This window comes from Agelaius tricolor, unplaced genomic scaffold, assembly GCF_023055355.1.
Source record: "Agelaius tricolor isolate 1412-34295 unplaced genomic scaffold, bAgeTri1.0.p SCAF_2, whole genome shotgun sequence".
In the NCBI taxonomy this organism is placed as follows: domain Eukaryota; kingdom Metazoa; phylum Chordata; class Aves; order Passeriformes; family Icteridae; genus Agelaius; species Agelaius tricolor.
The window spans coordinates 21655728-21668715 of NW_027269262.1; the positions used below are offsets into that span (position 1 = coordinate 21655728).

At 38.5% G+C, this 12988-nt stretch overlaps 1 protein-coding gene across 3 annotated transcripts in view; it reads right to left on the reverse strand.

Annotated features, from left to right (window-relative positions):
- The window catches only part of TRIO (trio Rho guanine nucleotide exchange factor), a 244292-nt gene that overhangs the window by 82666 nt on the left and 148638 nt on the right, over nucleotides 1-12988 (reverse strand). For all 3 annotated transcript variants that reach the window (XM_071454088.1, XM_071454097.1, XM_071454106.1), the window contains exons 21-29: nucleotides 11856-11978; nucleotides 8880-9074; nucleotides 8653-8768; nucleotides 8039-8105; nucleotides 7143-7252; nucleotides 6014-6083; nucleotides 5469-5558; nucleotides 3463-3555; nucleotides 1327-1438 (exon numbers count right to left, since the gene is read on the reverse strand). In XM_071454088.1, the coding sequence (XP_071310189.1) occupies nucleotides 1327-1438; nucleotides 3463-3555; nucleotides 5469-5558; nucleotides 6014-6083; nucleotides 7143-7252; nucleotides 8039-8105; nucleotides 8653-8768; nucleotides 8880-9074; nucleotides 11856-11978 (976 nt within the window). The remainder of the gene's footprint in view (nucleotides 1-1326; nucleotides 1439-3462; nucleotides 3556-5468; nucleotides 5559-6013; nucleotides 6084-7142; nucleotides 7253-8038; nucleotides 8106-8652; nucleotides 8769-8879; nucleotides 9075-11855; nucleotides 11979-12988) is intronic.

The following is a 12988-nucleotide window of genomic DNA, read 5'->3' on the forward strand; positions in this document are numbered from 1 at the left end:
TGGTATCATGTTCGCCCAGTTTAATACAAGTTTTAGAGTTGGAGGATAACAACAATTGTCTACCATACTCTTCTGAGTGGTATCAAAATGTATTTTAAATAGATGCTGCTTGCCAGTTCTCATGTTCTGAACAAGGCAAGAGTATGGAGAGGATCAGAGGCAAGTTCCGCCAGGATGTTCATTCAAAATCCTCCGGAGACATAAAGAGGAAATGTGCTCACTCACTATATTTGTCCAACATGGGATGACTCAACAATGCACGCACGATTTGTTGTAAAACCAACTTATGTGAAAGATTAGGATATTCTCCAGAGTCACATTCCCAGTGTCAAAAGATTATTACCAAAGCTGGTCAGCCTTTATACTAAGACCACCTCCTGAACAAGCATTTGGAAGTGATCCTGTAAACTGCCTGACATCCTTACTGCTTAAAATCAAGGAACAGAGGTGATTTGGAACATTTATACGATCAAGGATCACATGTCAAACCAAGGCACATTTTACAGTATCTAGCACAATACTGGAAATTCCACAACAAGCTACATGCTACTCCCAGAAGGCAGAAGGGAAGAAAAGGCATATTGATTAGAAGCACTTAAAAGTATTTATTCAGCAACAGTAGGGTAGGTAAGAGGGCCCTGCTTTTTTTTTCTCAGAAACTTTAAACACCCAAGAAAAACATTTTTATTACTAAATGTATGATTGCACCATTATAAATGATAACGTGCCAATTGCAAAACAGATTTCAGCACGGAGTTGTTCTAAGCACATAGATGCATTACATCCAACCTTCACTGTCTGCCATGAACATGATTATGCTGGCTTAGGCTTGAGCTAAATTGGCTTATGCTGACATTTTACTGCCAGAAGATAGATTTCAACCAGAAGTCTGTTATGGAACAGGCAGCAAACAGATGTGGAAAAGACAAACTTCTTGGAGACAATTATTTGATACATAAATCAGCAAAATCACCAATAACACACTTATGAGCCTCATACAAAGAAGCTAAGATTGGAGAATGCAGCCAAAGCCAGTCTATCTGACCAGTCATCTATTGCATTTTGGGTGAGTAGTGGACTACTTCATTAGCCTACAGGTTTTTCAAATCTGCAGTGGCACAACTATAGATCAAGGTGAAAGAACACTTCAAGAATTAGTAAAACTCTAGCAGCTGACTGTAACAAATTATTTTCCTAAATAAATTTTCATCTCATATAGCCCTGCCAAAATGGTATCAAAAATACAAACCCTCAGAAAAGAACACATTCACAAAACAAAGTTCATCTGCAGCACACAATGAATTGGAAAGGCAGCTTGAATCCTACCTTCCAGCATGCTGAGGTGCATGGCATCATTGGCTCGCTTTGGCACACTAAGCATCACCTCCAGGCCATCCTTAATCTCACCTTTACCTTCTTCACAGCACGTGAGCAGCTCCTGCAAAAGACAAGCAGACAAAACAACTCTCTATCATTTGTTTTTACACTAATATGACAGACAACCAAAGAGTAGTTCTAACAAACCAAAAATCATTTTTGACACATAAAATATTTTTGAACTTCTTGACACAGTTATCAGATGCTGTGCTACATCAAGGCCCAAAACAATGCAGCTGCCAAGTCATGAAGATGGAGGAAAGCAGGACAGCACAAAAGGACCCTTCCCACCTCCCACGTCAGCCATTGCTTCACTGCACCAAACACCTGCTCTGTACAACTGCTGATAAAGATTACACTGTTTTATTCTAAGTATTTCATGAATGACTATTCTGTGTTCATACAGTTAAAAGCAACCTACAGGCAAAACTTTTCAATACAAACCAGCATTAACTAATGGACAGAAGTTAGAGAATTTAACATGCTGAAGTGCTGTAGCAGAATTTAGGGCATACAGTTCTCTGGCCATTCAACATCCCAGAGATTTAATGTAACAGTGTCTCAGCTGGTATTCAAATTTCCTGGCAGCTTTCAAGCATTTGAACAGTATCAAGATAAAATGTAGGTTACATAACCAAAAGGGCATATTATGTTACTTCTGTTATTCAAAAAGCCCACTTAATTCATTCCCTCAGGTTAAATTCCTTTTCCCCTTTTCAAAGAGAAAGCCATGTGATTTCTAATATTATAATCATTACAGTATTTTTATTCAAGTGCCAATACCACTATCACAGCAAAACACTACATGATTCCACCTAAATTTTGCATGACAACTCCACAGAACAGTGAGAGTAACTTAAGTATCTCTCAGAGGCACAGAAGAGGAGCAGCTTCAATTACATTTGGAAAAACAAGTGAAACTTCCGGAACTATAAAATGTTTCATTTATCATTCAAGTTTTAGGCTCTTAATTGCACTATGCTATATATGCTATATGTCTCCCTCCTATTACAGAAAAACAAAAAGGAAAGACAACCCAGGAACCACCAGACAAAATCCATTTTACTACACAGCAAAGACATCTGGCTCTGCAAACACTGGTGAAACCAATGTATCCCACCACTTCCATAAAGTTGCAGGCAAAAGCATTTAATTATTAAAAATAATAATAATTGTTGGAATTAATTCCTCAGAATTTCTGAAACAGCACAGCCCAGAGTATTTCTGTAATAATAACTTGACTAAGTTGCAACTCCTTGCAAGTGGAAAACAGACACTAAACTTCAGTCAAAAATGACAGATTTGTTTCCACCCAAAGTGACCTGAAATAGCCCCTAATGTTTTTCAGAAATGTCAAAAGCAATTACACATGGCTGTTCTCAAGTAGAAAGGGGAGACACAGATCAGTTACAGCGCCTTTGTAGGCTGCTACAACAAAACAAGCATTGCCACCTAACAGTGAGCCAGCACAGTCCAAGAACACTGCTGCCCACTTGAGAAGACATCTGTCCACTGAGTGAAAGTTCTAACTACAGGGTTCCAAAAGTTGTGCTTATTTGGCAGCTACTATTTACTTGACATTTCCAGGCAACATTACAAATAAACTCTTTGTGCAACAGCTCTACAGGTACAGTCACTATGTGTAAATATTTACCAATACACACAAATATTTAAATGCCTCATAGATATCTGTATTACAGTTTTATATATAAATATCTATTTTACAGTATTTAATACATCAGCATAGCTAATGTCTTGCCAAAATCTGGTGTAGAAACCATTACAAAAATGGTTTTATAGTCCTATAGCCATGAATTACTTTTTTACCCTGCACATGCAAATTATATTTTCTAAGTAAACATCAGTATTCAGGAATCTTTTTTTTTTGCTTTACAGAAATCTGGACAAAAAGCTGCTTGTTTATGCCTTCTTTACCATTTTCAGTTGAAATTTTGCAGCAGCATTTGTGGCTGCCCAGGATGCCGGAGTCTCAGAGAGTAGAGTAGAACAACCCTCGTGCTTTTAGCAAGAGCTTTGCCTTCTTATGACCAGCAGAATCAGATGAAGAACTGAATAAATACTGACCTTTAAAAGAAGCTGGTATTTTGTTATCCTTTGGACAGGTTTGATAAGGTAAGAGGAGATAGAGTTGGCCAGTCCATGTCGTTGTTGTATCTCCTACATGGAAAAAGCAAACATTTGAGGACTGTAAGCACCAACACTCAGATATAAACTGTTTTGAGGGATTATGAAATAATATACATTAACTACCAATTCTATTTTAGCAGGAAAAAAACCCAAAAAACAGGATAAACAGATATTCCAGGCACAATGAATATGTGCAATGCTGTGCATCTGCCTGCTCACTTGGTACAAACAGAAGATGATTACCTCCAAGACTCCAAGAGTACCTGTGAAACATTTCAACAAACCTAAATACAAAGAGCAACAATTAGAGAGACAAAATGTGTGGCAACACCTTTTTTAAAAAACCATTAAGATCTGTACTTATTTTGCTACTTGCAAGAGAGGAAAAACCCTGACATTCCAGTGTTGCAGGGAAGAGGCAGGAGTGCGGGGAAGGCTGAGGTAGAGGTATCTCAGCATCCCCTGCTATTTCAGCGCCAACAGCCACAGACGGCCTCATCCCCCACCAGAGGGAGCACCGAGTAACAGTTTCTGAGGTTACCAAGCGCTTGAAAAGAAACCAGCCACTTACAAATAGAAAAAGAAATGACATGCACGAAGCTAAAGGTGGAAACCAGAATTATCAGATAGCTAACTGCAATGATTACAGATTTCAGGTACTGACTGAGGCTGAACTCCACTGATAGGATCTGCCATTTATCATAGTATTGGATCTATTTCAAACAACCAATTTCAAACAGCAAGTTATGCCCCACAGCTATGTGCCATCAAACCATGGTTACAGTATCAGAAATTCCCAAAATGGGATACACACGATATTTTCACACAGACCAGTGGTGTCATCAGTGGAAGCGCTCAAGGTCTCTGTGCACAGAATTAAGTCTTCACACTCCTAATATACTTTAGGTGAATTAGGGGATGGAGAGCTCTGGATCTAGTGGTAAAACAGATGGATCAAAGGAGGTGGTGGCAAGAATTTATTTCTAGTAATTTTATTAGAGCCCTGTGTTATTGTTTTAATGGTATTTACTAAATTTTTCTTGGAATTTTTTTGGTCATATCTACCTGATTTTCTGTAACTCACCTGGCTCTTCTTCAAACACTGAAAACTTAACAGAGGCTTCACAGAAAGGCTTTGCCTTACAATGTTTAGAAACCTCATTTCCTCAGTGATTAGACTTTTGAGATTAACCTCAAGGGCTTCAGGGATTTCCTCTACTTCCCTCTACTTGTACAAACAATTCTAAAAAAAACTGTGGTGTCATCATAAAAAATTTGTGGTGTCATCATACAGCTAGTGGGGAAAAAATAGAAAAAGAGGAAAAAGACAGCACTCTAATTGAATAATCTATTAATACATGTCCAACCAAAACTCAGTCACCATGGCCAAAATTCCTCCCTATAACTTCTAACACACCTACATTTTTGTTGCTTTTCTATGCAGAATATTACACATATAGGCCATGGAACCGTGGGACTGAATAAGGAGGTTCAGCCCTTCTGAATAACAGCAGTGAACTGAATTACCACTACATGCAATTACAGTTTAAAAGCACTGCAAAAACTCAACCAACATTTCTATCTCTATTACATACAATGCAAACTAAGCACATCAAAATGCTAAGATTTGCAGGATGTGCCTGTGTGAGCTGAAGATTCATGTCTCGGTTGTTGTTGCCAGAACCTGCTTCCAGTTCTGAACCGCTCTGGTATTTGACAGCGGCTTTTCACATCTGATTTGACAGCTCTGTAACACCAACTGAGCAATGGAAGTAACCATGTGAGACACAGGATTGATTTTCTTGAGCTGACAGCTTAATAAATTGCGGCATTATTAACAGGAAACTTGCATTTTCTTAACAGATTAGGCACTCAGCAGAACCACAAATATGAGTCAAACAGCCAAGGTGTTTTAGCTTTTAAGATGGACACAATGTACTTACATCAAAGTATGCTCCTGCATGTTCTAATATCAGCTGAGTGGAATCTGGCTTATTTTTACAGTAGGTAACGTACATCTGGAATTTGTCTGCCTGCAGAACAAAATGCAAATTTACAAAGGTTATCAGAGAGATCATTCCTCTCTCAAAGTTTTTATGTCATTATCAGAGAGCTAATCTTCCCTATCAAGAAACCAAGCTGTACAGAATTACATTTCCCCTCAAACTGGCAGTGTAAAAATACACATCAGGCAAGTAAGACTGAAAACAGCAGCAATGTATATAAAAATAGGTTATTCAAACTAAGACAAACCAAATCTGCACACAGGTTTAGGCAGACACTTGCATACACTTCAAGAGCAGCTAAGGACTGGCATCTGACAGGAGTGCCCTAATTATTGTTTTCTCAGTTAAAGATACACACGTTTTACTTTAATTTGCAGGAAGAGGTACTTTAACAAATCAAAAAGGGATTGGAGAGCAAGCATTTGGCCTGTCATGCATCCTATCCCCCCCTCTACTTCTAAATGTAAGTCTGATTTCATTACCCAAGTCACGAAGCAATGTCCAACATCTTCTGGTAACTGTTCATATTTTTCCAACTCCTTGAGAAATATACTGTGGGTAAAAAAGAAACAAGTAGTACAAGGCATATGAAACATGTTTATTACAGCAGCTTGTTTGGATCTATTGTCTGTGGACAAAGGCCATTAGAAAACTTTCTGTAATACCAAATGTATGATCTAAGGAAATAAAGATAACTAATATATAAAAATGTGCAATAAAAGTAGTAATATAAAATATAATTCAGTAAAAATTCTGATGAGAAGATCAGAAATTGAACCAGTGGACATGCAGTTAATACATAAGAATACACAAAAATTTAGTAATTGCTGTTGTTCTCTACCAAGGTTTCCTACTGTTTTCAGTTTCAAGAAAAACCTTCATCTCAAATTAAAAAAAACCCAAACCTTGCTTTTTGGATACTCAAGTTCTCAAGTTAACACAAAGCATACAAAGAACTATAAAATCGGGGTCTGGAATACACTAGGTATATTTTATTACTAAGAATCATAACCCAATACAAATGTGTACATAACCAGGAAGTAACAAAGAAGGAAGATTCAGAGCAAGACTTCTGTACACAGATCCCCCTAAGAACCACTCAATTTAGAAGAAATGGAGTGGACAAGTCTCTTTTATGCTCTGTACTCCAGTAAATGTAATGATGCTGGAGCATCTCCACAGAAGCTAAGAAGAGCCAAGAAGAGCTGGGAGCCCTACTCTTTCTCACTAACAGCTGCCCTTGGATATTGGGAATGAGGGCGCTGAAACAATGACAGAGCCCTAATGTTTGTGCTATGTTTGTATTTTATTGAGTTCAATGGTTTTCATCTCTTTAGAACAACTGATAAACCTACAACAAAATTTTGGTGTATCCAAAAAATCTCTTATAGCTGAAAGATATCCGAGACTGAAAAATATAATTTCTAATAGTGTACCTATCTCTCTGCAAAAAGCAACAGCTGAAATAATTTAGCAATGCAAGAGGAAAATCTTCCCATTTTTTGATGGGAAAGCATTTATTATTGAAATGCACAGTATTTTCACTAGGAAATCCCTCAGGTCATCATTTGGATTTAGCAGTAGTATGGAAATGGAAGATAAGTCACTCACTTATTGTGGAACTCATAAATTTCCTGCATGTTTCCAAAGATAATGTGTTCTTTGTTTACAATACCAGGTGGGATCTCCTCAACTCCACTTGTCATTTCCCATAGATACGTCTGCCCAGAAAAAAAAAAAAAAAAAAAAAGATGTGTGAAAAGTGATGATAAACTCCCAACAGACACAGCCAGGTATTTGCAAGTATGCATTAAACTAGAAACTAGGCAAAGATCATAGAGCAGCATCATCTCCAATTGTGACAGTGCCTGTTGTGTCAAATATACCTTGTGATTTTGACAGTGAAATACAAGTTCTAAAACTGACAATTTAACATAGTCCCTGAGACTTCATAATTTAAAATGCATAGTGTTCTTGACAACCTCTAATGCTTCAGGATATTCCTTATCAAGGTCATGTCTGCAGTCTAGAAGTTCATGCTTTGTGCAACAGCTACCACTGAACATTAGTTGCTTCAGCATAACAATTACTGGGCACTTTTCCATGGAATCTCACTGAATTTCTATTCAAAAAGTCAGCTAGTAGCAGAACATGTGATACAGATAATAAGAGAATTAGCACAAGCTCTCCCCTATTGCTAGCAAAGCAAATAAAGTAAACCCCTCCTTTTTCCCTCCTCTCTCTAAAACAAAAACCCCACATACAATTATGAATTGGGAAAGGAACAAATACTGAAATTCATACCAACAAAACCAAAACATATAGGGTGAATTCTGAAATGCCTGTTATCAGATGTAATTCTAAGTTTCTTCTTAATGGCAGTAAGATTACTTAAGTTGATCCTATGATTCCAAAACAATCATGCTCAGCTGTTAAAACCAGAAAAAAAATACAGAGCAACGGATTGAATCCTGCCTTCAAAGATTAGTGAAAAAAAGAAAACTCACATCCATGCATTCCCGGAGGTCTCTTACGTAAGCCTTTTCTGTCTGAATCAGCTCAGCCATAATGAACCTTAGGTGACAACAGAAAGAATAATCAAATCTCAGTCTGTTAGACCACTGTGAACACATAATAACCAGAACACATCGTTCTCCTCATCAGCTTTTGCTTTTCCACTGCAGCAAGAAAAATCTGAGAAGTGAAATGTGAAGAGAGACAACAGAGGAAGGAAACCTACAAGGTAACAACCCTCCATTACTAACCAGGACAAAAAGAAATGGGGAAGGAGATGCAATTTTTTCTCTAACACTTTTCACTGCTACAGTCATTTAACTTTTATGTTGCTTCCTCCCCTTACACATTTATTTCACATTATTTCTAAAAAGGAAAAAAGCATGTTAAAAGAAGTCTAACAGTTTTGAAAGTTTAAGATTCCATCATACTAGAATTATCTACGAGAACAAGCATGTGACTAAATGGCAATAAGAGATACTGAGTACTACCATTCTCTTTTTACCATTTATATAATTTCTAAGCTGCCAGACAAGCCATGACAGTTGTTTTATTATCAGGATTGATTTATGCATTCTCATTGATTAAAAATAAATAAATGTATTACTCTTTCCTGCGGGCAGACTTTCGTTTTTCTTCGTTAAGCTCATGAGCAGCATCGCGCAGTTTCACCTCTGACCCAGGGACACTGGCTGGGATTATATCCAGCTGCAAGCTTTTGCTCTTTATTAAAGAAAGGAAGAATTGATTAAGGAAGGAGATAGGAGAAAAAGGTAGCTAAATCAAATGCAAGTAAAGCCTGTTTGTCTGTCATCACACTCAAATTTCTCTTACCGATTTATTGGAATCTGAGGAAATACCCAGAGCTTTCTCTAAAGAGGTCCTGTATTTCTCCATGCGCAGGGAAAAGTCTCTGTACCTCTTATCCACTGCTGTGACACATTTTTTAATCTCTGTTGCATGAGCATGCCCTTTTTCACAAAAGCCATCAGCCAGCTGTATCAACAACTTCACCCTCTCTTTGGTTTGCTATGAAAACAGGAAAATATTGAACAGTTACAAGCTCTACCTGTCATGCAGGGGGTCATTTTGCTTAACTGCTACTAAGTGCAATTAGAGAAGGAATTGAAGAAGCTACCTTCTTCCCCTCTCTTCCCAGAACTCCTTTAAACAGATACCTTTTACTTATTAAAAATAGCACAAGATTAATGTAGGTTTCCTTAGGCTTTATTATTACATGACTAGAAGCAGATTGTTTATTTTTCTTTGAAATATGTCCTTCATATCTGACTCAGAGATTAAATTCTGCTAGGCAAGCCTTTCAGCATGAGTACTCTTGCATCAATACAAAGGCATTTTGATGCCAAAGAGGGTACTTTTTTATTACCACTGAAGCACTGATATTAGACCTGGCCCACAGTCCCAAGAATCTACCTCCTTTAGGCACCACAGAAATGCTGAGATGGAAGTAAGTCTTGTTATATGCTTTAGTCTTTAACAGATGAAGACTGAATTCTTTAAATCCTTTCTATATTATGCTTTGTTGGCACAGAACTGTTTGAGAGAAACTAAGAGAAACAAGTAGTTATCACAAAATCTCTAAATGCTTTTCCCAAATGACAGTCTGCTTAAGATTATGCAGTTTCTTTCATGTAAATCATAAATCATCCACAATGGATGAGTTTACACATCGACCTCTCTATCATGAGTGGATTGTACAGTCAGGGCCCTTACTAGCAGGGAGTTAAGCAAAATAGTCAATAAAAACTTGACTCTTACAATATTGAAAAAATCAAGTTTGCACTCTCTTAATTCTTTTTGTTCCCTAATGGTCCCTCATCCAAGCATTTCTTTTCAGTATGGAATTAGCAAGGGCTAACATATCCTCCCAACAGGTAACAAAATGCCAAGGGAGTGACACAAACAACATCCTTTCAAAAGGGGCACCAATGTCATCTGCAGGCTGAAAGAGGGAATAAGGAGGAGTAGTGGTGCTCTGCAACTGGAAGGGATCCAGGAAATCAAAGTCTGAAGCAAAGATCAAACAGGAGAAAAACCAGGTTTGAACAACAAAAGTGATCTCTGTTCTTTCTGGATTTTCTTTTCTCCCTTCCCACATGTCCCTTGACCATCTCCAAGTCTCTTCTGAGGTGATCCTTCAGACAAATGAACACTTGCTTACTTTCCTGGGCTTGATTATTTCTCTATGAAGGTTGGAGAACCAGAGGGAGAAATGGGTGACAGTTTGAACAGGTGGCAAAAAAACCCAGAGACAGACAAGGCTACAAACTCAGGTAGTTCAGTCATGCAATGGTTGTCTGTCTTTCACATGTGAAAACTGGAAAGCCTCAGGAGTGACAACTTTACAGCCTCAGGCCTGTAAAGGCCTCCAGAGATGCAGAATAACATTCTGCTGCCTGACTCAAAAAGTTTTACAGGAGAAGCACAGAATACTTTAATAAAATCAGTTACCTAACAAATAAAGCTTTAGTTTCTCTAATATCTTCTAAGTAATAATCAGAATAATAATACAGCTTGTTGTATTTTATATTCTAAATGAACATTCAGTAATCCACAATCATGAAGATATGGAAGTGGAAATCAAAGGCCCTGAAATGTTTGTAGGTATTGAAAACATTTTTAAGCTAGCTCACCACGATTTTGTCATGAGAAATCAACAGCACATGGGGCTCATGGAGCTCCAGTAACAATGAATATCTGCTCATTATCTTCTGGTTTATTCTATTCTCAGCAGAAATACAGACAGAAAGCCACTGCAAGTAAACAGATCTTGATGGACACATCCTTGGGGGAATTTTTGATGGGCAAGGGGAATTCAGTTGTTTTATTTTGTTTCAAATCTTTCATAATTCAACTTCTACTCAACTTGGTTATCGACAAGCTGGAGAAGGAACATGATGCACCCTCAGCAAGTTTGCTGATGATATGAAACTGGGGGGAACAGCTGTGCTGCCTCAGTGGGAGCTCAATAGGCTGGGGAGTTGGGCAGAGGAATCTACTGAAGTTCAACAAGGGCTAAGGCAGGGTCCTGCAACCTGGGGGAAATAACCCCAGTACCAGCTGGGAAATAACCCCAGTACCAGCAGAGGTTGTTGGCTGATCTACTAGGTAACAGCTCTGTGGAGAAGGAGTTGGGAGCCTTGGTGGATGAGCCAGAAGAGCCCTTGTGGCCAGGAGGGCCAACAGTATCCTGGGGTGCATCAGGAAGATGTGACCACAGGTTGAGAGATGTGATCCTGACACTCTACATGCCCCTAATGAGGCCACATCTGGAGTATTGTGTTCAATTCTGGTTTCCACAGTTCAGGAAAGACAAGGAGCCAATGGAGAGGGTCCAGCAGAGCAGCACAAAGATAGTTTGGGGTCTGGAGCACCTCTCTAACAAGGAGAGACTGAGGGAGCTGGGCCAGTTTAGTCTGGAGAAGAGTGAGAGAGGATCTCACCAAAATATAAAATATCTCAAAGGAAGCTATCAGGGGAATGGTGCCAGACTCTTCGTGATGCCCAAGTGACAGGACAAGGACTAAAAGCCATGAACTAAAACACAAGAAGTTCCATCTCAACATGAGCAAGAACTTCTTTGCACTGAGGGTGGCAGGGCACTGAACAGGCTGCTGAGGGATGCCATGGAGTCTCTCCCTCTGGGAAGACATTCAAAACCCACCTGGACACATTCCTGTGTAACTTGCTCTTGGAGACCCTGTCATGGCAGGATGATTGGACTAACTTATCTCCAGGGGTTCCTTCCAACTCTAAGTATTTTGTGATAATTTTTAAAATGTATTTTACCTTTGCTGTGATCTGAAACTCCTCATGTTCTTTTAACAACTCTTGAGTGTGCTGGATACTGGAACCAGTGGAAGTATGCGTGGATAAATAAAACTCTCCATTGTCATGAATCCATTCCAGAGCCTAAATAAAGCATTAATGAAGAAAAGTAAGAGAAAAGACAATATATTTTTGCCAACAAAAACCATCTGTAATCAATATTTCACACACATAGTTTGGCCACAGGTGAATTTTACTCTTTGTCACTTGTGGCAATCATCTAATACCTCTACCATACCAAATAGTTCATAACTCTGAAATAATTTGCAAAGACTATGAAGCAATGCTTAGAGAATTAAAAATGATGTATGAATCCAAACACTTCAGGGAAGTCCACTACTGCAGGACTACAGCAGTCCACTATTGAAAGGTTTTTAATTGTGTTCACAGTTTGATAGTATACTTTCCTCAGCTGAGGAAAAAGAAAAAAAATCACTTTTTTGTCCCACATGGGACAGCCATGCTCAGAAATATACAAGTTCCAACATGTAAAAATGTGCATAAGACCACCAAGTGTACAGACTAAACTTTCCAAGCACATAAGATTTAACTATCACTTCACTCTTTTGCTGACATGTATTCCAACCTCACAAAGTGTGGTCTGTGCTCCTGGAAATAAAACCTGCAGCAGAGAAGGAACAGTGAGATGTCTCAGTTAAATCAATTTATGTATGTATAAGTAGAAAAAAACAAGAACAAAGAACTGCAAATGAAGACTGTTTCCCTTCCACATCCTGACACTTCATTTGCTCACTAATATGAAAAATGCTGATCTTGGTAATTATCTATGATTTACCCACATTACCTGCTGCCCTTTAAAGCATAACTCAGTGGTCGTGAGGAATCTCTGGCTCCTGAAAAAAGCAAGAGCTGTCTCCAACTGCTGCATAACAGTGAAAATCTAACTGACAACTGTTCTGCAGCTCTCAATACAGGCTTCCTACAGCAGCAGGCAGAGGGATGGGAGCTTAGAAACTTCTCGTCTCTGAAAAAGCCAATAGCAGATGTTCAAAGAGTTTTACACAGCTTGCTTAGAACCACCTTATTACTAAATGCATGTGTAGCTTCTGCATCTTCAGTAAATACACAGAACA